This window comes from Nannobrachium achirus (assembly GCF_963921795.1).
Source record: "Nannobrachium achirus genome assembly, chromosome: 14".
NCBI lineage: Eukaryota > Metazoa > Chordata > Actinopteri > Myctophiformes > Myctophidae > Nannobrachium > Nannobrachium achirus.
This window is the reverse complement of record NC_137821.1, coordinates 37,276,048-37,301,051: the sequence shown is the minus strand read 5'-3', so window position 1 is coordinate 37,301,051 and position 25,004 is coordinate 37,276,048. Positions and strand designations below refer to the sequence as shown.

The following is a 25,004-nucleotide window of genomic DNA, read 5'->3' as shown; positions in this document are numbered from 1 at the left end:
TGATTATTTCGGGGGTCACGGCCTGAAAAGGTTGAGTACCACTGGCAAAGACACCTGTCTTTGGGCATTGCGCATAGGAGTAAGCGACTCGTTATTGAGCTGAATTATTGTTATATAGTCCTGGAAATCGGGTTAAATATTCTGGAAATATTTTGGAAATTAATTGGTAAAGATGTGTGGAACTGGGAACCCTGTATTTAAGAAGGGAGCAGCTGTGGCGTGTTCTTTGATCCACTACTGGGATCCTTACTTGAGTAAAATCTCTCATACTTCTGAAGGCTGAATTCTTGTCTTGCCTCACTGTGTGTATTTGTTTTTGAGCCCCACTACAGATTCCGCATTGACAGCAGCTTGATTAATCACAGCTTGAGTTCCAACACTAAGAAATTTCACTGTTCTACCCCTTGTTGATATTTATAAGACCCATTTAATGAACCTTTCTTATAAGATATCGTATATTGAGTTCATGTTAGCAGTTTCTGTGATCTGACTGGTATGGCAATCTCAAAATCAGTACTAAAACTGTATTTAGGGTAATGCAGACCTCTGTAATAATGAAATGTATTCTCTGTTGTATGACTGGTGTCGTCGTGTGTTGAAAATAGCCAGATGTACAATCTCAAAAACGCGTTTGTTGCACAGCTTCCACACCACAACGTCTCTGATGCTGGACACGCGTGGCCATGCTTGACGATGAGCCAGCACGCTGACCAGTGACCACGGCCAGAGTGCCCAGTCCCACTTCCACTCCAAAGACCACGTCCACCCAAGAACTGGGCCTCACCACATGCTCTGTATAGATATAGAGGAACAACAAATCACAATGTCACCACGAGCAACAAAAGGCTGAAAGAGCTGTTGTTGCTTTGAGTGCTTCATTCTTTAGCCATGATCACTTGCTTTAGTTTAGCTTAGTTTTGGGTTAGTCTTCATTTTGTTTAGTTATATTCTCAAACGTGTTAATTTCAAAGACGCCCCAGTTTGGTATGCGTAAGACCAGTGGTTCTCACCCTGTGGTCCGGGACCCCCAGGGGGGTCACCGCATGATTTTTATTTTATTTGGCCACAGACCCCCATGGGAAGAGATGTAGATTTACAGTACAGGAATTGAACTTATAACCTTCTGTCCCTCAGGAAAACGTTTAGACCAGTGAGTCACTGAGGTTTTCAATATTTTAGCTGGATAATAAGAGAAAAGGTAGAGTCCTGTTTCTAGTGTGGTTCCAAAACATTCAAACATCTAGACAAGCAACAACAAACAACAACAAATATGCTATTAAAGATATTTTCTTTTTTTCTTTTGTAACGTTGTTTGTTGTTCGTCTGATGAGAAAAAGGACTATTATGCTTAATGCTTAGCTTAATGACTTATTATATATATTATTATATATATATATTATATTTCTGTTAAGAGGTTTTGGAGGGAACCCCAGACCCTCGTTGTGGAGTTCCGTGCACCCCCACCGACCCAAAAACGCAAGTCCCAAAATCAAGGCGAAAAACCTGGAAAAAGGTGAGTCCTATCAAGGTGAAACACCAGGAGAAAAGTGAGTCCCATCAAAGCGAAACACCCAGAGAAAAGTGAGTCCCATCAAAGCGAAACACCCAGAGAAAAGTGAGTCCCATCAAGGCGAAACACCCGGAGAAAAGTGAGTCCCAAAATCCCCCAAAATCATGGCGAAACACCTGAAAAAAAGGGAGTCCCATCAAGGCGAAACACCTGGAAAAAGTTGAGTCCCCTCAAGGCGAAACACCCAGAGAAAAGTGAGTCCCATCAAGGCGAAACACCCAGAGAAAAGTGAGTCCCATCAAGACGAAACACCCGGAGAAAAGTGAGTCCCATCAAGACGAAACACCCGGAGAAAAGTGAGTCCCATCAAGGTGAAACACCCGGAGAAAAGTGAGTCCCAAAATCCCCCAAAAAGTGAGTCCCAAAATCAAGGCGAAACACCTGAAAAAAAGTGAGTCCCATCAAGGCACCCGGAGGAAAAAAAACTTCTAGGCTGACTTGGACCTCATTTGCATGAGTTTTTTTTTCTCCGGGTGTTTCGCCTTGATGGAACTCACTTTTTTCAGGTGTTTCGCCCACACCTTTCAACAAAAAGAACAATCAAATACGGCCCCCCATATCAAATAGCCAAGGAACTAAAGTATAATGGCCGTGGCTGCATACCAGTGGGTGTGAAAAAAGTGTGAAAAGTGTGAAATGAGAAATGGTTAAAAAGAATTTATATATATATATATATATATATATATATATATTAAATGGTCAAATAACTGGAGACTTCTTCCAAAAAGAGGAGGGTTGGCAGGTATGAAGTCACACACACACACACACACACACCTGGTGATTTGTTTACTTATTGCAGGTATCATCTGGTGATTTGCCTACTTATTTTGTAGGTATAACCTTGAAAGGTTTAAACAAAGTGCCATATGATCTACACTTAACATGGAACCTCTGCACTGACAGTCTAATCATCAGACCACTATACCATATCTCACTACAACATTCTGATGCTTTTGCTTTATTTCAAATTGCAGCCTTGAAATGGCAACATAATGCAGTAGAGAAGTGAAAGAGGAATGGGAATTGAACATAGGTCCTTAGCACTGAGAGTCCTTCAATCAGCCCACTACACTACACAATCTCTCATAACAGAAATGATCTGGTGATTTTCAATACTTCTTTTTTATCTTAACCGTGAAAATGTCAAAGTACTACACAGCAACCATCTGTAGGATGACTAATCCAGGATTGAACCTCTACACTTGGTACAATGGTACTTTTGAGTTATTTGAAATCTTAGCCTTGCAAATGGCAACGTACTGCAGTAATGAACTGAAGGAGGAATGGGATTGAACATGTGTCATTGGTACTGAGAGTCTGACTTACAATCAGTCCACTACCATATCTTCTGGTGACTGAGTACTTTTGAACATTTCAGACCACTACACCATATCTCACTGAAGCTTTTTTCAGGTGCTTTTGAGTAGTTATTTTGCATTTTAACATTGAAAAGATCAAATTACTAGAGCAAATATATGTAGTTCATGGGATTTGAAGCAGGCTCACTGTAAGTCTGAGCTTCAAACCAATACACCATCTCTCACTGCAAGAAGCTCCAAGTACTTATTTTGTATTTAAGCCTGGAAAATGTCTAGAGTTTAGATACTCCAATGATACTCGCAATGATCTGTAGGACTGGGATTTGAAAATATACTGTAATCTCTGTGCTCAGAGTCTGATCTTTACACCACTACACCATCTCACACAGCATGGAAAATAACACAATTGATTGTTTACATTGGGGGTCCTCTTGTACTCAAAACTGGGGGGGTTTGATACCAAATCCAGGAGAAATGACAATTCAGGACTGAGCACCAGAGGAGATGGGGCCAAAAATTCAGGAGACTCCTGCCACAGCAGAGACAGGACTCAGGAGCAGCAGCCAGAGAGCAGAGCAGACACAAAACACAGCCAAGTCAGCCATGATCCACCAAGAATGAGGAACCCTCTGCACTTACAAAGCCCCATTTGGACTTTGTATCCTTCTTTATTTTCTCTTGTCTGAATGAATTATTTAATTGGTCATTAAAACCAGACTTCTACCTTGAAAAAGGTTTGCAACGTTGATATAGTTTGATTGGAGTTAACCAGTGTTTATTTCAAATAATTAAAGGTTATGTTAAGTGTAAGGTAGAGTATGAGCATATAACTATGTGCAGTGTCCCTTACCTAGTTGATACTTTTACACCCTGGCCTGGTGTCGGGAGAACACCTAGTGGTTGACAAGCAGTACTGATTGATGGTCATACACAATAGCTATATTTTTCCTGCTCCTACATTTGTTTTTACTGTATCATATAATATATGTGCCCGCAAGCGCACACGCACACACACACACACACACACACACACACACACACACGTCTGACCACAACTTCCAACAAAATGCACTTTGTGTATGTTCCACATATCCTACTCCAAAATGGAAACAATAGCATATAGCTATATTCTTTGGAAATATAAAACATACAAATAAACACTTTTTCAGGTGTGTGTGTGTGCGTGTGTGTGTGTTATTTTACTAAATACTCGTTGGTTGTTTTTTTTGCAATGTTTTCTCATAATCCTTGAAGTGAATATTTAAAGATGATACCTCTCTCTCTCTCTCTCTCTTGCTGAGAGACAGAGATTAAGCAGAGACCCGAACCACTTATTGTATACAATTGTTGCATATTACACTTTTTCATAGGTTTCATATCAGGGACGTTCTGGGCCCCTGATTCAGCCCGGGAAAAAGAGTTGGAGAGGCCCTCATTGCGCGCTATAGAGAGATCTCTCTCTATAGCACTGCTGCTACTCAAATATTTGCCATTTCAGATCATGACAAGTGACAAGCCAGTGGGCCAATTACATGAGTTATATTTCTTCGTTGTCGGGTGGAAACCTTGTATGTCCAAAAGCATTTGTTTTGTATTTATCATTTTAAAAATGATTTAAAGTAGTGAAAACAGCAGATCTACAAGCACACACCGCCTCGCCGTGCGAGGCGTTGTGTGCTCCCACTACTTTTGTGCGACGGCCTTGTATGATGAAGCAGGGCTTTGCTTTGCGAAAAAAAGGTACAAATTTGAAACTTGGACATACAAGGTTTCTGCCCGAAAGTGACTGTTTACTTTGTTGGCCGCCCAGCCCCCAAAATGGAACGAAGACCAAAATGTTATTTTTAATTTTTTCCTAATGGCCGGCCTGGACCGGCCAGGAATGAACCGGCCGTTCGGGAGTTGTCCCGCTTTTCCCAATGACCAGCACGTCCCTGTTTCATATTATCATCATGTTCTATCTATATAAATGAAATACATGTAGATCTAACCTTTTCCCACTTGTGTCGTGCCTAAGCCAGCAAATTGTTCTTTGCATTTTCACAATAGGTGAAAACAGTATATTAATCAGATATTGTCCTTGTCCTCTCAGCACTCAGTCACTCAGACTGTTTTAACATCTATCTTCATCCTGTATACAACATCATCTAAACATGAAGACAACTTTCACTTAGAGACAGACACAGAAACACCCTTCTGATTTAAAGACACAGAAACATCCTTCAAAATCAGAATAAAACACTCTGCTAGAGGTTGCAGACTCGTCCCATTGCCACAATTTATTCCTTTATATGAATTGTAGATCGGCTATTAAAGAAATGACATAAGCTTTCTTTTTTTTACATGCCAGGTTCAAAATGAAAAAAAAAGGGGGAGAGTAGAGATAAACAAAATATAAAATAAATACATTGTTCATGTACAGTATTTGATTAACTGTTCCTTGCACCCTTATTAACAAATTGAGGAGTATGGAAGACATTACACCAGTGATTCTCAAACATTTCAGGCCGCAACTCCTCCCAAATAATCATATTTCAACTGGGGACCCCCCAAAACAAATATGTTGCTACATACAGTACTGTACATGTACTGTAAGCCCCTCCCATACACTAAAATGTGTTCCCGGCCTGAATGGGCTAGAAGGGAAAATGAAAATAATAATAATAATAATAATCATCAACTTAATCTTAACATGTCTACCAAGTCTTACACAGCTCTGCTGTATCTCCATGTCTATACTGAAGCATTATCCCTGGATAGAGAGGTTGTGTGAACGTGGTTTGAACTGTGTGGAGGAGGGTCATTGTGTCAGAAACACAGTAGAAGGACAGAGTACCTGCCTTGTGATCCAGGTACACCCCGACTCTGGAGGAACAGGGCCCTGAAACGTTGGTCTCAACTTTGTTGTGTTTGAAACTGTAGTTTTTCTTGTGCTCCGAGTACCCAAAACACCAGGATTTATCATTGTCTCCAAAGTAGGTTTTTCTGCTCATGTCTTTATAACAGACTGCTATATAAACCTCAACACCACTCCACTCTACCTCCCAGTAACGACGTTCAGACAGACCCTCTGTACACAACACAGGAAAGGACGAAGTAAATCTCTCTGCATGATTAGGGTAAGGTTGTGGTTGTGGTGATAAAGTCACCTTCCTCTTCTCCTCTGACAGGGAGAGCCATCTGTTTATTGTGTTCATGTCCAGAGACAGAGGATAGGAATCTGTGAGAACACACAGCAAACATTTCAAACCTCATGAACTTAGTTATCTCAGATCAAACTCATTAGAAAATTAAACAAAAACATATCATATTAAAACTTCAACGTTCAGAATCTGCATCAACATGGACTCACATCGTAAAAAGTCCTTTCTGGTCTCAGGCTCCAGTGGATGTAAAACATCAACTGCAAACATTGGAGACACAAGAAAACGTTCAAAGGTCATCAATCATGACATCATGCTGAAGAATGGATTAAACGTAAGTTACAACTGTTTTTCATTAATGTATTTGCTTAAATGCTTTAATGTTACTGTCCAATCTGACAGATACCCAACCTGTGTACCATCAGTCTGTTCTAGTTCAAAATGTCTCAGCAGTTGCTTTCTGACTTCATCAATCCATGTTCACTATGGTGGCTGCTTAGAAATAGAATAATTTAAATCTCACCTCTCCTTGATATCTCTGGCCAAGTTGTCTTCAGGATGTTGTCTAGTTGGTCTCTCAGACCAGACACCACATCAATCACATCTGTGAAGGACCTCGGAGGACAGATGACCACACTGGGTGAGACTGGAGATCCACTGGAACTGGAGAGAGACTGGAAACTCTGGAGAGAGACAAGCAGAGAGACAAGTAAACCAGTCTAGTCAGGGATGGAAGAACATTATACTGTAGCAAGAGATCTATAGATTAGTACATTGATCACAAACACACACATGCACGCGCACGCGCACGCGCACACACACACACACACACACACACACACACACACACACACACACACACACACACACACACACACACACACACACACACACACACACACACACACACACACACACACACACACACACACACACACACACACACACACACACACACCCACCCTGTGTTTCACGTCAACCCAGTGAGTCGTACTATACACAATCAGTAAAAGTTCCCTGTAATAAATGATGATGATGTGGTTAACAATAACTGTGTTTTTGACATTTAACATTTAACAAAGATTACATTTCCGTTCCAGTCTACGGACGAAAATAGCACAGGGCAGATATTTAACCATTCAGGGCAAATATTTAACCATTTCATTGCGACGATCAGGTCGCAAGTTACTATGAAAAGTCCACCTCTCTCTCCGTCCCTCCGTCTGTCCGCCACGTCACGTCACACTTTTGTCCCTACTCTTATCTTCGCCACCGTTGGCCCTATCGATGTCAAACTTTGCATAATGTAATAGGCCTAATTCTGACATTGTTATTCTGGTCTGTACACTGAATACTATACTATGTTAGTATTAGTAACTACCAGCATCATGTCATGTTGTGCCATATCATGTACAGTAATATACAATAATGTAATATATTATTACTTTATAGACACAACATCTTAAATGACATGATGGAATGGAATGAAATATGAAGTTGTTTTCTCCTAAATGAGTCCAAACCAAACAGTAAAATGCCATGAGTGGAACCTGAATGAAAGTGATGCTGTCATCAGTGTTGGACAGCTCCTCCAGGTCAGCATGTCTCCTCTCCAGCTGCTCCATGTGCTCCTCCAGCTGCCTCAGGAGAGCCTCAGTCTGAGCCACTGCAGTCTGCTGCTGATCTCTGATCACTTCTTTAAGCTCACTGCGTCTTCTCTCAATGGAGACCATCATCTCACTGAAGATCCTGTCACTGGCCTCCACTGCTGCTTCTGCAGAGCTCTGCTTAACACACACGAACAGACACACACAATTCCATAATATTGTTCAAAGATGATCTGTATTGTGTTGTTGCGACCGCAGGTCGCAGTTTCGTCTGTGAACCGCCACACTTGACCGTATCTCTGTCTGTCTGTACACTGTGACATCACAGGTGATCTCCATATATGGGCATAAAAGGCTGACACATCACTGTGACATCACTGGTGACATCACAGTGATGTCAGATACTCAGAGCAGAGATCTCCATATATGGGCATAAAAGGGATTTTATGTATGATGTCAGACAACAGAATCCATTATGGCCAAGACAGATAGCGTGACCTCGCTTTTCGCCCTTAGGCGTCTTACTGGTTTATGTAGGGACTATGGATGGAAATTTGCTTCTGGCTAAATCTGACATGTTTACATGAGGTTAGCTAATTAATTTCACTTTCATGTACGGAATGTTCATTAATGTGCGTTGTCCCGTCGAAAGAAAGAAACAAAGAAATGATTGGTTATTAGTTGTCATGATTAACTTTGTTGGAATAAATTCAATCACGACAGAAGGATTGGTGGCCATTGAAGTTCCTTGATCTGATGGATTCTTGACTGTCACTGTTCTTTACTGTCATTCTGGGTACTGCAATGGTACTCAAAATGGGGTCCAGGGACCCCAAAATTAGGTAATATAGTCAAAATCAAAATCAGTTTAACCAACCGTAATCCACATTTGAAAATAGCCGTTCTACAAGTTTACAACACATTGCGAATGTGTCGTGTCAACTTGTGAGCTTGTAGATCAGCTCATTTTTCAAATGGGGGTCTGCAGCAAAATATATATTAATTGGGGGGTCCTTGACATGGTTTGAGAACCACTCACTGCTTAGTGCTTCTGATGACACAAGGCACTGTCTCATCTCAGCATTACTATTATTTCCTCTATCCACAGTAAACACAATAACAAGAACCATCATCATAATATCAGCTCACGTTCAGGTCCTCCATGACCTGTCTCAGGCCTTTCAGCTCATTCTTTGTCTCCTGGATCTGCTGCTGGACTTTCTCCTGAATTGTCACCAGCTGTTTCTGCAAGAAACAAAGAAACAGGAAGAGAGACAGTTTGGCTTCTAAACAAAGCACATTCAGGATACCAATTCTATACAATCATCAATCACCACTTTTTGAAATTGGACACAGTTTAGTTTGGGTTCACACATTTTCTATCAAAGTAACTTGTAACTTCCACAAAATACACTTTTGCAGGGGCAAGATTAATGCACATGAAATATGATTCATCAAAGGTTATCAATTCCATGTTTTTCTTTGGGTCCAAAAGGAGTGTACTGCATCCTTTAATGCTTTTTATTGTACAACATCCTGGTTTGTGATTTTGTCTCTGACAAGGTTATTTCGTTCTGCTTCTATCTTTAAAACATGATCCATCTTATAATTTGTCTTCAAGAGATCATGGTCCTACCTGTTTCTCTGCCTTCTCTGCAGCAGCTGACACCGTGTCATGGCCCTTGTGTTCATCCATGGTGCACAGATAGCAGATACACTGCTGGTCTGTGCGACAGAACACCTCCATCAGCTTGTCATGACTGGAACACATCTTCTCCTGCAGTTTGTTGGTGGCTGGGACCAGCTTGTGCTTCTTCCATGTAGGAACATTGTAGTGAGGCTGAAGGTGAGTCTCACAGTAAGAGGCCAGACACGCCAGACAAGACATGAGAGCTTTGCGACGTCTGGCTCCAGTGCAGAAATCACAGGCCACGTCTTCTGGTCCGGCGTAGAGCTGAGCAGCGGAGGCAGGAGACTGCTGACCTCCTGTAATGCTCAGCTTCATCACAAGCTGGAAATAAAGAGAAGAGGAGGGGAGGTCACTCACTGATGACAAATACAACACAGTCATTATGAAGTTCATGGAGATAAACACAGTGAGAAACTAGAACTGCAGTCTGTCGAGGTGTCAACTTGTGCCTTGTGCGCCAGCAGAGCGTGCCATGAGGTGCGCTCACCACTGGCATCACCAGGAATGCTGGTCCTATTGGCTGTTAATGATGACGTTGCCAGAAATGCTGGTCCCTCATTGGCTACGGGCTTAAACAAAGGTTGTGGAATGCACTGCCAGTGCACCTTGGTTAGCAGCTTCCCTGCCACTGTTTAAATCACTGCTTAAAAGACATATCTACTAAATACAAAATGTTTTTCTTAATTGTTGTGATGTGATAGTACACATTTTTAATTTATGATTTGTGATTCAATTTTGTTGTGTCTTAATTTGCTTTGTGTTTCTGTGTTTTTTGCGTTGTTTTTGCTTTGTTACATAATGTTTTAATCTTGCCTTGAGCAGCACTTTGTGACTTTGTTTTGAAAGGTGCAATATAAATAAAATTCATTATCATTATCATTAACATGTATAGTAGTTTAATGTGAGGTTATAACTTGTAAGGTCATCTCACCTCAGCCAGCAAGTTGTTCTTCCTCAGAACAGGTCTGGGACTGAAGCTCTCTCTGCACTGGGGACAGCTGTAGACTCCAGTCTCCTCATTCTGGTCCCAGTAACCCTCAATACAGCTTCCACAGTAACTGTGTCCACAGTTTAGAGTCACTGGTTCCTTTAGAAGGTCCAGACAGACAGGACAGCACAACTGATCCTGGTCCAGATGATCACAAGCCTGTTGCTGCTGTTGTTCTGCCATTTTACAGACAACCACACTCACCCCGAGAGAGAAAACAGTCAAAACACACAACACTCTGGTTTACTCTGAAGAGAGAAAAGGAGACACAAAACACAACAGCTCTGCGTTTCATTTCTTCTGAAGAAAATCGGGAGAGGTCATAGACTAGAGAATGGAGTGGCAAAGGTTGGGACTTCCTGGATGTTTGCAGGTGGCAGTGTAATTAAAGAGACAGTGAATGTGTGCCACAGGTAAGTTCACAAACAGGTTCAGCTTGTAGAGCGAGGACACCTGGTGACGCAAGGTTATTCAGCTTGTGGTTGATTGGACTCACACAATACTCACTTGATTGTTAAAGCCCAGATGACAACAATATGACTGTTTCTTTTTTAAAGATATTTTGGGGCTTCAACAAAAGACAAAGACATAATTGGGGCCCACAAGTTCCGAAAGGAAGCTTCATTGCGGTTTTGGAGTCAGGTGCGCGGCACGTGAGCTAAGCAATATTTTTAAGGTTAAAATAAAGAAGGATCTAGGAGCCTTCATCTTGGGACTCCCTTCAATCATGATGGCTTGTTCAAGCTCACATATCAAAAATACTGTATATTGTTGCTGTTATGCAGAAAAACATCATCTCCATATTTCAATGTTATAGGATTTTGCCCTTCTTTGTGGTGCAACACTGTAACAAATACTAAATGTTGTAAAACTGCAAAACATTGCAACAAATGAGTAAACATTATTAATGTATTATGTCTTCAATCAAGTTTCACATTCAACCAACTCCTGTCACTTTCAGTTCAGCAGTGTGTCTGTGTGTGTGTACAGCTGACACCCATTGAGCATTAAGGTTAGGGTTGGTTTGTGGGGTTCTGTAGAAATGCCATGAATCACAATGTTATTCTAAGACTGTGTTCAGTTATTAGTGTTGAATGTTTAATTCAACTCATCTTCAATATGTTCTGGTCTCTATACTGGTCAATTCTGTCCATAACAGCTCATGCGACCTTCGCACTGCTCGGCCAGGCGACTCGCTCGCTACCGCTCGCTCGGCGGGGCCTCACAGGGATCAAGGTAGCCTGAGACGGCGCGCCTCCGTCATGGATAATAATAATACTTTATCACCACAAAAATAAGTTTTCTCTGCGGTGGTGGAAAAAAGTGGCAAAAGCGGTGTATACAAACCCAGGGTGCATGGAATGGGAAGGCAGTGACTAGTCCACTAAGCCACCGAGGCCAGTGCTTGAAAGGGGCATTTGGTCTGTATTAGTAGGGGAGGAGCCTCGCACGGTTGTCACTCAAAGCAACACCAGCCAATCACAGCACGTCTTTTCCGGGACTTGTCAATATGCGGCTGGCATTCGCTATCATGCGCCTCGAAAGGAACAGGTTGGAATAACGTGTTCATTCCACAGGCTATATCCTATACCGGGAAAACTCCCCTGTCAGTTGATAAGAAGCAGTCAGCTCACTTCTCGTGCGTGCACTGAAGGAAGCATGAGCTCAGTTCAGGGCTCTCCCCAGATTAGCACCCAGGGTTAAAGTTTAGGCATTGGAACCGGGTGAAAAATGGGTTACAAAAAGACAACTTTCACAGAGAGACAGAAAGAGAAACATTCTTCAAAACCTGACTAAAACACTCCGCTAGAGGTTGCAGCCACAGTGCTCACATTTATTTAGAAAAAGAAGTCAAGGTAAAGTTAATGAAAAAATAATGATTACCTGACAGTCTCAAAGACCTTTGTATGAATTTAAACATGTTCATTTTGCCAGATAAGTTGTGAGCTTGTAGATCGGCTATTAAAGAAATTACAAAACTTTTTATGTTGTGATTTTTTACAATCCAGGTTTTTAGTGTTTAACTTTAGCCCTATTGGACTCCAAGGTTCCTACTGTATTTACAATATTGGAGAAAAAAGAAGAAAAACAATAAGGTGGAGGGGGGATTAGTTTGATTAACTGTTTCACCCCTTTTTACACAATGAGGAATAAGACAAATTCAATTTTCTGTTACATGTGTGACAACATATTCTCCTCATTCTTATAAGATTAAGTCCCTTTTAAAAAAAAACATTGGAATATTTTAACCTCTGACCCTGAATTGACTTCACTGACTTTTATGATTGGTAAAAACAGCATGTCATAATTCCAACCATAATTCAAAGTATAACCAATCTGAATCTACACAGACTGACAGAGGGCTCTCTGTAGTAATATAAACACGATAACAGGGCTATACTGTATACTGTATGATTGTCTACAACAGGCTTATTAAATAAATGCAATAAGAGGAACACAATCGGTTGACTGATGATTAGGGATGTCCGATATTATCGGCCAATATTAGCATAAGAATTAATATCAGAAAATATAGTTAAGGATGTGCCCAAAAATCGATTCACTCAACTATCGCGATTTTTAATGCCAAATAAGTTACAATGGGTTTCAAAAATGAAAATCATACTGCAGCCGATCTCTCTCCTCCACTGCCTGCTGTGCTGATGGCCCATCAATGGCTGCTCGTCAAAGGACAACTCCGCTCTAAATCACTTCTAGGCTCATTTTCCTACTTATATTGATCCCAAAAAGACTGCCCATTAGGCAGAAATGCCCCTGTTGCCCAGCAGAACCCAGCAGCTCTCATAGCATAGAGTGGAGCCTAAAAGCCTATCACTTTTAAACTATTTGTTTTGGTCTACTCTAGTAACACATTCAAGAAAAAGAAAATCACTTTTGAACACAACAAATAGTGTAAAAGCAATAGGCTAATAGGCTCCACTCTATGCTATGAGAGCTGCTGGGTTCTACTGGGGAAACTGGACAACAGGGGCATTTCTGCCTAATAGACTCCATGGACAGTCTTTTGGGATCAATATAAGTTGGGAAATGAGCCTAGAAGTGATTTAGGGCAGAATTGTCCTTTAAGGCCTATTCAACTATTGACCTGACCTCCCTTTGATGTGTATTGCTCACACCAGTAGCTAGTTGTTCCTAGCACGCACACACGCACGCACGCACGCACGCACGCACGCACGCACGCACGCACGCACACACGCACACACACAATGTTACAGTGGTTTTCAAAGTGGGGTTAGGGGACTCTCAGGGATCCTTGAGGGCGTTCCAGGGGGTCCCCATCTAATAGTTAGGAACAAAATGGACCCTAGTGTGTTACCTTACATTAGTTTATGTGAGAAAAAAATACTATTGGTATTGGTTAATATTGGTATCGGGAATTAAGAGTTGGATATTATCGGTTATTGGTAAAAAAGCCAATATCGGACATCCCAAATGATCATGATGGTCATACACATCATTCTTACACATGCTTTATCTAGAAGGGAAAATCTATAATCAAATTTACATTTTCAGCTGAATATTATAATCAGTATTCTTAACATGTCTACCATGTCTTACACAGCTCTGCTGTACAGGTATCTCCGTATTTCCATTGAACCATTATCCCTGGATAGAGAGGTTGTGTGAACGTGGTTTGAACGGTGTGGAGGAGGGTCATTGTGTCAGAAACACCATAGAAGGACAGGGTACCGGCCTTGTGGTCCAGGTACACCCCCACTCTGGAGGGGAGAGTCCCTGACACTGTAGTGTCAACATTGTTGTGTCTGAAACAGTACCTGTTACTATTGTACTCTAAACACCAGGATTTATCATCGTCTCCAAAGCAGGTTTGTCTGTTGATGTCTTTATAACAGACTGCTATACAAACCCCTTTACCACTCCACTCTACTTCCCAGTAACAACGTTCAGACAGACCCTCTGTACACAACACACAATACAATGTACTAGTGAATCTCTTTGCATGATCTGGGTATGTTTGTTCTTGTGGTGTTTTAGGCCACATTCTCATAATATAATTCGGTTTAGTCGTGCGAATGGGAGGGGTGAAGTTGCCACATACTTGCATATTTAATTGATACGTTTGCCCTCACACTGCACATTGTCATCCGAAACAAGGAATCACTGAGTCCACGTCTGTCCACGGGACATGTATGTATCCAAGTTGCATAATAATGCCTCCTCCATCTCCATGTGTTTATTAATTCTTCAAGTTCAACTCACAATGTAACCACAGGACCCCTGCAAAATTGCGGCGCAGGCGTTAGCCAATTTATCTGCGGTCGGCGGTCGTAAACGGGCGAACGGGGCGATCAAAAAATAAAACCATGCGGCGGCGGGAGGGACTCGCAAGATCTACCAGCAATAAACCAGACAGCAAATAATAGGCCTACTTTAGCAAGATATCTACGAAGAGGACACCGTCAACGTGTCTGTCTCTCTGTCTCTCTCTCTCTCTCTCTCTCTCTCTCTCTCTCTCTCTCTCTCTCTCTCTCTCTCTCTCTCTCTCTCTCTCTCTCTCTCTCTCTCTCTCTCTCTCTCTGCCCCTCGTCTTGCCCTCCGCTGGCTCCTTCTCTGCGCTCCGCGGCGCGCGTAAAGCGTCTCCATTTGGACATGAATCTGATTGCACAGAGAGCAAGAGCGCGAGCGCGAGCGAGGGCGAGAGACCCACACATCGGCCTATATATTATATTATATGATATACAAGTGACTCCAGTGGCACTTGCCTTTCATCTAACTGAGAGCAACTCCTCACAAATAATACACCATGTGCGATCGAGGGAGCGGTGATCAGAAATGATATCAATGAGGGGAGGAGGCGGCCAGAATGGTCAGAAATCTAATGAGAGCAGACGGTCTGGAGGGGGATTTAACCTTTTATAAATAACTATATGGATTTAACCCGCACATGGCTCTATATATTGCCTGTATTTGAGACGGATGGATTCACACCAACAGGGAAGCGTTTGCGGTAGCGCATCGAAACCACCGTTTTTTTGTGGATTTGCATTCGTTTCTTTTATTCGAAAAAGAATACGGATGCGTCTTCACACATGCCCAACCGTTGTGTATTTTCCAACAATACGTTATAGGATTCGTTTTAATCGTCATAAAACGTGCCTGTGTGAATGTCGCCAAAGTCACCTTCCTCTTCTCCTTTGACAGGGAGAGATATTTGTTTATTGTGTTCATGTCCAGAGACAGAGGATAGGAATCTGTGAGAACACACAGCAAACATTTCAAACCTCATGAACTTAGTTATCTCAGATCAAACTCATTAGAAAATTTTACAAAAACATATTGAAACTTCAACGTTCAGAATCTGCATCAACATGGACTCACATCGTAAAAAGTCCTTTCTGGTCTCAGGCTCCAGTGGATGTAAAACATCAACTGCAAACATTGGAGACACAAGAAAACGTTCAAAGGTCATAATGACATCATGCTGAAGAATGGATTAAACGTAAGTTCCAACTGTTTTTCATTAATATATTTGCTTAAATTCTTTAATGTTACTGTCCAATCTGACAGATACCCAACCTGTGTACCATCAGTCTGTTCTAGTTCAAATGTCTGAGCAGTTGCTTTCTGACTTCATCAATCCATGTTCACTATGGTGGCTGCTTAGAAATAGAATAATTTAAATCTCACCTCTCTTTGATATCTCTGGCCAAGTTGTCTTCAGGATGTTGTCTAGTTGGTCTCTCAGACCAGACACCACATCAATCACATCTGTGAAGGACCTCGGAGGACATGAGACCACACTGGGTGAGACTGGAGATCCACTGGAACTGGAGAGAGACTGGAAACTCTGGAGAGAGACAAGCAGAGAGACAAGTAAACCAGTCTAGTCAGGGATGGAAGAACATAATGTAGCAAGAGATCTATAGATTAGTACATTGATCTCAATCAGTGGAGTTGAACTGATGTCCTTATTTCAACTAGTAAATAAATAAACACACACGCACACATGTGATGATAATAATAATGTTGTTGGCATATCAGTAGCTACTATTATGACAAATTTAGTAAAACATGGCTGCATGGTATTAAACAAAAAAAGAATCACACCCGTGTGAAGTGGAGCTGTGTGTGTGTGTGTGTGTGTGTGTGTGTGTGTGTAGGTGTGTGTGTGTGTGTGTGTGGATCATGTGTACCGATTTTTGTGACATTTGAAGAAAATATGTAGGAAAAGGAGCAAAAAGTGTGTTTTGGAGAAAATTCAAGATGGCGGAAAATCTATGCTGGCGCAAATGGGCGTGGCCTATATGGGGAGATGCGTCTTGACCCAAGGAATCCAGGGAAAAAAGAATTTTAATTTTCCAATCTACGGTTCAAGAGTTACGGGGCAAAATGGCCGAGTGATGTAATTATTTTTTGATTCATTCTTAAAATCATTATGAATCTCCTCTCCGAGGTTTGAAACTGTAGCTCCTATGGTTTACGAGAGAAAAATACTTGAAAGTGATTTCTTGCATTGTCCCATTATAAGTCAATGGGGACAATTAAGCGTCGTTTTTTGCCGATTACGTCGGCATGGTAAGGCGGATCGGAACGAAAGGTAATAGAACACCATTCCCGGCCGAGCCGCACATTTTGATGTATATATTGCGCGAGTGGCGTAAATGGTGCGGCACTAGTTACGCGCCGAAGTCAGGCTACAGTCAGGCTACATACACACACACACACAGACAGACCCACACAGCCACGTATAGGGAGCTGCACACAGCTCCAAAAATATTGTTCCTTCAAAACAATTGTGAGCTCGCTTTAAGCCAAAAAACAATGGTATAATATAGCTGCAAGCAGCAATAAAGTGGCCAAGCCAGGAAAAAGTAGGAAAGGAAAAAAGCAGCGGAAAAAAGCTAGAAAAGTGGGAAAAGAAATCAAAGAAAAACTATAAGCAGTGTTCTTCCGAGAACAGATCTCTGGCAGGTCAGGTAGGTTTTTTTGGCCTTCTGGTGGCGCTATAATAGGCCAATGTGAAAAGGGTGCCACGTGGGCCTTTCACGGCAATCAGACGCTGCATGCGTGATTTGAGGCATTTGTTCCAAAAATCTGTTATGCAAAAGTTGACCCACTGGTGGCGCTATAACAGGCCAATGTGAGAAGGGCCACTTTATCGCTGCTTGCACTATATTTATTATTATTCTTTTTTTTTGTGTGTGCACTTTATAGGCATGTTAGATAAAGGTCCTTAGATTGTGTGTAGAATGTTTCATGCAAATTGCTCAAAGAATCCCAGGATAAAAACGTGTTTAAGTGTTTTACAAACTGCTCAAAATGGCAGAAAATCTAAGGGCGGAGCTTACTTGACAAAGACACAGATGTGTTCCTCTTGAGTCAAGGCATGCGTGTAAGCAAGCTGCATGTCTTCAAGCCAAACAAGGCATGACTTATGCCCATTTAAAGTTTGAATTTTCAAACGATTATTTTGTATAGTGCCCACCTTTGGCCAATTGGAATAAGATTGGTTTCAGTGATATTTGGGCTAACCCTCTACATCTTTGCCAAATGTCATGAACATGACTTTGCATGTATGATTTAGAGGCAGAAGAATAATTTGCATAAAACCGCAATATTCATTGAATTATTAAAAAATAATTATTTAACGTACAAACTTCTCAGTCCATATAGGTCCAAATTTCACGTGAAAAAGGTTTTGTGCGTGTAACACAAAAATCCCAGGAGATCGATTTTTTCTGTTTTTCATATCATTCAAAATGGTTGGAAGATCTAAGGGTCAAAGGTCAAAAGTCAGAGTGTCAAAGTTGTTCGGCATGAGGAGACGCATATGTGTGTCCAGGTTTCATGGCTGTACGTCAAACAGAGCATGAGCTATACCTGTTCAAGGTTTGCACTTTCAAAGGCTTCATACAGCGCCACTCTTTGGCCGATTGCTGTAAAAAGTAATGGCACACGTCGCCACAGTAAGCTGAACACATTTTGATGTTTGAATATCGATTTTCGGTGTAAGTACCGTATGTAGGAGTAGAAAGGTGCCAAAGTTTTGAGGAGAACTTGATATGACTGACTGACTGATTGACTGCCTTATAGATAAATAATGAGGATAATATGCATGTGCTCGAATAACAAATGGTAATCCTATTTGTCAGAGCAGAGCATATCTGTCTCCACACACACACACACACACACACACACACACACACACACACACACACACACACACACACACACACACACACACACACACACACACACACACACACACACACACACACACACACACACACACACACACACACACACACACACGCACAAGAACACATTAGCTGACAAGTGCATTCGCTTCCGTGTCCCACATAGTAAAGTCCATAATAACTGTTGTGGCTTTCCTTGCATATCTTAGTTCTGTATTTAATTTTTTTTCTGACTGGGCAACTACTACAGGCACAGTGTTGCTCTGCGTGCATGTCAGTTGTCCTGCGTGTTCTGTTCAAGTCCGGTGTGTGCGCAGTAGAAGGAGTGACAAAATGAAAACCTGTAAAGCCTGTTTGTGCGCCGCCTACAAGCAACAATATGGGGGAAATTGGCAAACATTTTGTGATTATGAGAAGTGGAGACACGTGAAGGTGGAAGGTTGCCGAGCCAGAACTATTACAGATTTTTCTAGCCGTTTAGACAATTAAAAAACTGCTTGGCCTGGGGTTAATAGACCGCATACATACAGGCTGGTGGGGTACAGGTCAATTAGGTAGTAGAGTAGAATTAAATATGAAGCTGGTTTCTCCTGAATGAGTCAAAACCAATCTGTAAAATGTCATGAGTGGAACCTGAATGAAAGTGATGCTGTCATCAGTGTTGGACAGCTCCTCCAGGTCAGCATGTCTCCTCTCCAGCTGCTCCATGTGCTCCTCCAGCTGCCTCAGGAGAGCCTGATTAAAGCTGTTGAACCAGATCACTTCTTTAAGCTCACTGCGTCTTCTCTCAATGGAGACCATCATCTCACTGAAGATCCTGTCACTGGCCTCCACTGCTGCTTCTGCAGAGCTCTGCTTAACAACACACACACACACGCACATGCACGCATGGGGGGGTCAACAGCCAAATACTATATCATTTGGGGGTCCAAGAAAAAAAACTTGTGCTTCTGATAACACAAGGAACGGTCTCATCCATATAGCATCGCCATTCTTTCCTCTACAAGAACCATTATCATAATATCAGCTCACGTTCAGGGTCTCCATGACCTTTCTCAGGTCTTTCAGCTCCTTCTTTGTCTCCTGGATCTGCTGCTGGACTTTCTCCTGAATTGTAACCAGCTGTTTCTGCAAGAAATGCGAAGAGAGACAGTTTGGCTTATAAACAAAGCAAATTTTCCAAGTCAAAATACACTTTTGCAGGAGCAAGATTAATGGACATGAAATATCGTTCATGAAATGTTATCCATCGTCACTGTTTTGCATTGGGTCCAAAAGGAGTGTACTGCATCCTTGAATATTTTTTATTATAACACCCTGATTTGTGGTTTTAATGTCTCTAACATGTATGTACACAATCCATCTTATGATTTGTCTTCAAGAGATCATGGTCCTACCTGTTTCTCTGCCTTCTCTGCAGCAGCTGACACCGTGTCATGGCCCTTGTGTTCATCCATGGTGCACAGATAGCAGATACACTGCTGGTCTGTGCGACAGAACACCTCCATCAGCTTGTCATGACTGGAGCACATCTTCTCCTGCAGTTTGTTGGTGGCTGGGACCAGCTTGTGCTTCTGCAACACAGGAACATTGTAGTGGGGCTGGAGGTGAGTCTCACAGTAAGAGGCCAGACATGCCAGACAAGACATGAGGGCTTTGCGACGTCTGGTTCCAGTGCAGAAATCACAGGCCACATCTTCTGGTCCGGCGTAGAGCTGAGCAGCGGAGGCAGGAGACTGCTGACCTCCTGTAATGCTCAGCTTCATCACAAGCTGGGAGTAAAGAGAAGAGGAGGGGAGGTCACTCACTGATGACAAATACTGTACAACAATGTCATTGTGAGGTTCATGGTGATAAACACAGTGAGAAATTACAGGTAAGTTCATCTAATAAGATCAGTGTAACATTATGTGGTTCGGAACCTTTGCATTGCAGAAAGTTGATTGCTTTACGTTGTTAAGAAATACAATGCAAGACACTCTTAACAACTAGAACCCTATGTATCTGTTATTATGTTTGCCTAGAATGAATGGCATGCCAAGAATAGGGACGCTAGGGTTTAATAGTTAACCAGTGACTAATAAAGGTAAAGATCAGAGTAAATTACATTGACCCTCGTCAACAAAATGACAGCATAAGGTAAGTAGACTGCAAATAAAGTAAGGCAAAGCTAGCATCTGTTTAAACCAGAGGTTCTCAAATTAAAGGAGTAGTTCAATCCCAAAATGACTTTTTTTTTCTATGTACAAACAATAAATACAATTCTAAGAATTTGTGGACAAACAATGTAGCCCATTATTATATATATCAGTGCATCTCAAAGTGGATGCTGTGGCACCCGCAGAATACTTTGATAATATTTGGAATGTATCAATACCACTTCAGTCTAACCACTTAAACCCATCTATACTAAGTAAGACGGACCACCAAACCTCCTCGCCAAAAATAGCTGATCTACAATGTGTTGTGAGCTTGTAGATCTGCTATTTTTGTTTAAAGTTCCTCGCAGAATAGGGATGCTGGGGTTCAAGTTGCTAAATGTCAAGTTTAGGCTACTAAGTTACTTTCAAAGACCAAAAAAAAAAATCTACTGATGTAGCAGAACATAATAGTTTAATGTGTGGTTGTAACTTGTAAGGTCATCTCACCTCAGCCAGCAAGTTGTTCTTCCTCAGAACAGGTCTGGGACTGAAGCTCTCTCTGCACTGGGGACAGCTGTAGACTCCAGTCTCCTCATTCTGGTCCCAGTAACCCTCAATACAGCTTCCACAATAACTGTGTCCACAGTGTAGAGTCACTGGTTCCTTTAGATGGTCCAGACACACAGGGCAGCAGAACTGATCCTGGTCCAGATGATCACATGCATGTTGCTGTTGTTGTTCCGCCATTTGACTGACAACCACACTCACACTGACAGAAAACACACACCACTTTGGTTCATCCTAAAGAGAGACAGAGAGAGTAAACACAACAGCAGCCTCTTGAGTTTCGTTTCTTCTGAAGCGAAGAAAACCGGGAGAGGCAAGGGTGGGACTTCCTGGTTGTTTCCAAGTTGTTTCCATGCAGGAGGCAGTGGTTTTATAAAGAGACAGAAACAGCTTGTGGTTGAATGTTGTACAGCTGGACACTCACACACTATACACGACGATTTCCCCGCGGTGTGGAAGAACCTGGTGACACGAGGTTTTACTAGATAGAGGTAAAGTTCTAAGTAGTTTCACACGGACCCAGTGTTACCAGATGGGAAATGTTGAATTATCGTACCGGCGGCTCAGAATTATCGTATTTGACATGAAACTATCGTACACGGCCAAAAAAAGAGAAATCACTCGCGTAAAAACGTAATTTCACCAAAAAATGCGTCTTTAGTGTAAGAAACGACCTCGTTTTAGACTCCTGCGTGACAAAAACGCATCAGATATGCTGTGTGGAGGCAGGCAACTTCTTGGAGCTTACACAAATAAAAGCCTGAAACTGGTCTGGAAAGATGCAACAGTGTTTTTAATGCCTCCAAGTACAGATCTAGGGTCAGATTGACTGATTTCCTGGTTTATTTTGAGAAGCCAAACCAGATCCCAGATCAGCAGCCAGGGAAAATAGTGAATTCACGCTCTTTTTGGTGATATGCCGAAATTATCGTACATTTGGGCATTTTTGGAATTATTGATCGTACATCGTACAGAGGGTCAAATTATCGTACAAATACGATAATTATCGTACGTCTGGCAACACTGCACGGACCACATCGGTTCCACTTCTTCAAGTGAGCACACATGAAAATGACACAAGGGTGACATCTGGTGGCTAATTCAGTGATAGTGTAGCCTACAGTACACACTACAGTGTTCATGGAATTATTCGTTTTGTGTGTTATTTCAGGAAACCAGATTACGTTCCTGTAGATTAAGTGAAAGAAATGCCAGCAGCATTGTCAAATGTAATGATGAATTACCAGTAGTTCCATTCAGTATCATTTGTGACCTCACCTCAGTGAACAGTAGATTGGACTGGTCCTTTGGTTCAACAGCTTTAACTGTCAGGGGACACTTCTCTTGTAACCAGAACTCAGCCGCCAGACTCCTAACTGGAACCAGGAGGCGAGAGCACATTAGCCCAGTTCTGGCCAAACTGCACTGGCTACCAGTTAAATACCGTATTGATTTTAAAATTTTACTTTTCGTTTTTAAAGCCTTAAACGGCCTTGCACCCATATCAGATCTGGTTTCTGCACCCCCTGCCGTCAGGGTACTCAGGTCGGCCTCCCAGATGCTCCTTGCTGTCCCATCGACAACCTATGTCAGTAAAGGTGATCGAGCATTTTCTGCAATTGGCCCGTCACTTTGGAATAACCTCCCCCTATACATTAAGTCCTGCTCCACCATTGGTATGTTTAAATCCGCCTTAAAAACCCATCTTTTTCCATTGCTTTTAACTCTGTATGAGTGTTTGGACTATGGACTATTCAAATTTTGTTCCACTACTTCACTTTTACGTGTTTTTAATGTTGCCATTGTTTTTAGGAAGCGTTTTTAGATATTTTGTTTTATCTTGTCGTCGGTTATTATTGTTTTCCGTTTTGTTTTTGTTTCTGCTATGTTGTTATGATATGCTATGTTTTTATGCATTGTTGTTTTTATGCATTGTTGTCTTTTTATGCTATTTTTATGGAAAGCACTTTGGTTCAACTGCTGTTGTTTTTAAATGTGCTATACAAATAAAGGTGACTTGACTTGACTTGACTTAACCCAAAGAACAGAAGAACAGCAGAACTCAGCTGCCAGAGTGCTCACCCATACCAAACCCTGGCAGCACATCACCCTCAAACGCCACTGGCTTCCAGTTAAGTCCTGCATCACCTACAAACTGCTCCTCCTCACCCTCCTCACCTATAAAGCTCTCCATGCCTGCATATTTAACCTGCCGACGCTGTGGGTTTTTGTGTTTTTATGGTAGTTTTAAAGTGAAAAAAGTAAGTGGATCACTTTACAACATTGATTTCTCTGGTCTGTCTCAGTTTACCCCGGTGCTGGCGTAAAGTGAGACACAAGACCACTTTTTTTTTTAAATCATATTTTCACTGCCTTTTGTCTTTTTGTTTTGACAACTTCAATTGTTAGGAAACATCCCAAATTACTGGGAAATGTGTAAATTCTGATATATCTTTTAGTTCGCCTAGAGGGGATGGCAAATGTCTGTTTACCCCACTCTCCCCTAATTCAGGTGTGCCTCGGATGAAAAGGTTATTTACAGGGGTGAGCTGAGACAAAAACGTTTGAGAACCACTAAGGAGTTTCTGTAGCAGAAATGTGGTTTAATGTGTGGTTGTAAGTCGTAACTTGTAAGGTGATCTCACCTCAGCCAGCAAGTTGTTCTTCCTCAGAACAGGTCTGGGACTGAAGCTCTCTCTGCACTGGGGACAGCTGTAGACTCCAGTCTGCTCATTCTGGTCCCAGTAACCCTCAATACAGCTTTTACAGTAATTATGTCCACATGGTAGAGCCACTGGTTCCTTTAGAAGGTCCAGACAGACAGGACAGCACAACTGATCTTGGTCCAGATCACATGCCTGCTGTTGTTGCTGCTTTTGACTGACAACAACACTCACACTGACAGAAAACACACAACACTTTGGTTCATCCTAAAGAGAGACAGAGAGTAAACACAACAGCTCTGCATTTCAGAAAACTGGGAGAGGCAGAGGGTGGGACTTCCTGGTTGTTTGCAGGAGGCAGTGGTTTTAAAAAGAGACCGAAACTGGCTCAGCCTGTGGTTGAACTTGTACAGCTGGACACTCACAGACTACACAATAATTTACCTTTTGTCAGCCTTCTGATTGGTCCCTCCCTGACTGACCAACCAGCAGGCTCTTTCTGCCTTGTCCCAAGGTGGTTCCGCTTTTTTATGTTGAATTTGCTGAAACATAATTTTTTGAGAAATAAAAACATGCCTAGTCACTATACTGCACCCGAGAGGCTCCTTTTTACTGAAACCACGTTTAAAATGAGAATTGAATACACAAAATAACAATTAGAAGCAACTGAATTGCAATGGCAGTATATGGAGAGAAAGGACTTTTGTGTAGTGTATGGAGAGAAAGGACACAGCAACCAATGGGTGCGAAGAGGGGCGGGACAACGGGCGGGACTTGACAAAAGGTCAATTTACGCGTGGAAGATCCCGGTGAGGTTTTCCAAAATACACTGATCGATGGTGCCGTCAAACAATTAAACTATATGGAATCTATGATAAGGTTGCTACATTTCTCTCTCTCAACTAAGGGGTCCTTGGCCTGAAAACATTGAAGACCCCTGTTATAGAGGGTATGCGTGTGACATCATCATACCTGGAAGTTATGCGGGAACGCCTATAAGTGGCAAAAAACTACTAAATTGAATGATGAATGAATCCCATTCAGTATTGTGACCTCAGTGGACAACAGTAGTAGCCTACTGTCGACTGAACCTTCGGTTTAATACTAACAGCTTTGACTGTCAGGGAACACTTCTT

General features: G+C 41.9%; 2 protein-coding genes across 2 annotated transcripts; both read right to left on the bottom strand.

Annotated features, from left to right (window-relative positions):
* Positions 1-5,585: 5,585 nt before the first annotated feature.
* Positions 5,586-10,500, bottom strand: LOC308298014 (tripartite motif-containing protein 16-like; the record flags this gene model as incomplete). Its single annotated transcript, XM_080741578.1, has 7 exons — positions 5,586-6,109; positions 6,242-6,292; positions 6,556-6,715; positions 7,583-7,816; positions 8,789-8,884; positions 9,276-9,650; positions 10,261-10,500. 7 exons carry the CDS (start codon positions 10,498-10,500, stop codon positions 5,586-5,588), a joined length of 1,680 nt encoding a protein of 559 aa, XP_080597704.1.
* A 3,382-nt stretch (positions 10,501-13,882) lies between these two features.
* On the bottom strand, positions 13,883-23,399 carry LOC308298013 (E3 ubiquitin-protein ligase TRIM47-like; the record flags this gene model as incomplete). Its single annotated transcript, XM_080741577.1, has 9 exons — positions 13,883-14,079; positions 15,679-15,729; positions 15,988-16,147; positions 19,131-19,349; positions 19,530-19,625; positions 19,895-20,269; positions 21,146-21,439; positions 22,484-22,581; positions 23,288-23,399. 9 exons carry the CDS (start codon positions 23,397-23,399, stop codon positions 13,883-13,885), a joined length of 1,602 nt encoding a protein of 533 aa, XP_080597703.1.
* Between the last annotated feature and the right edge of the window lie 1,605 nt (positions 23,400-25,004).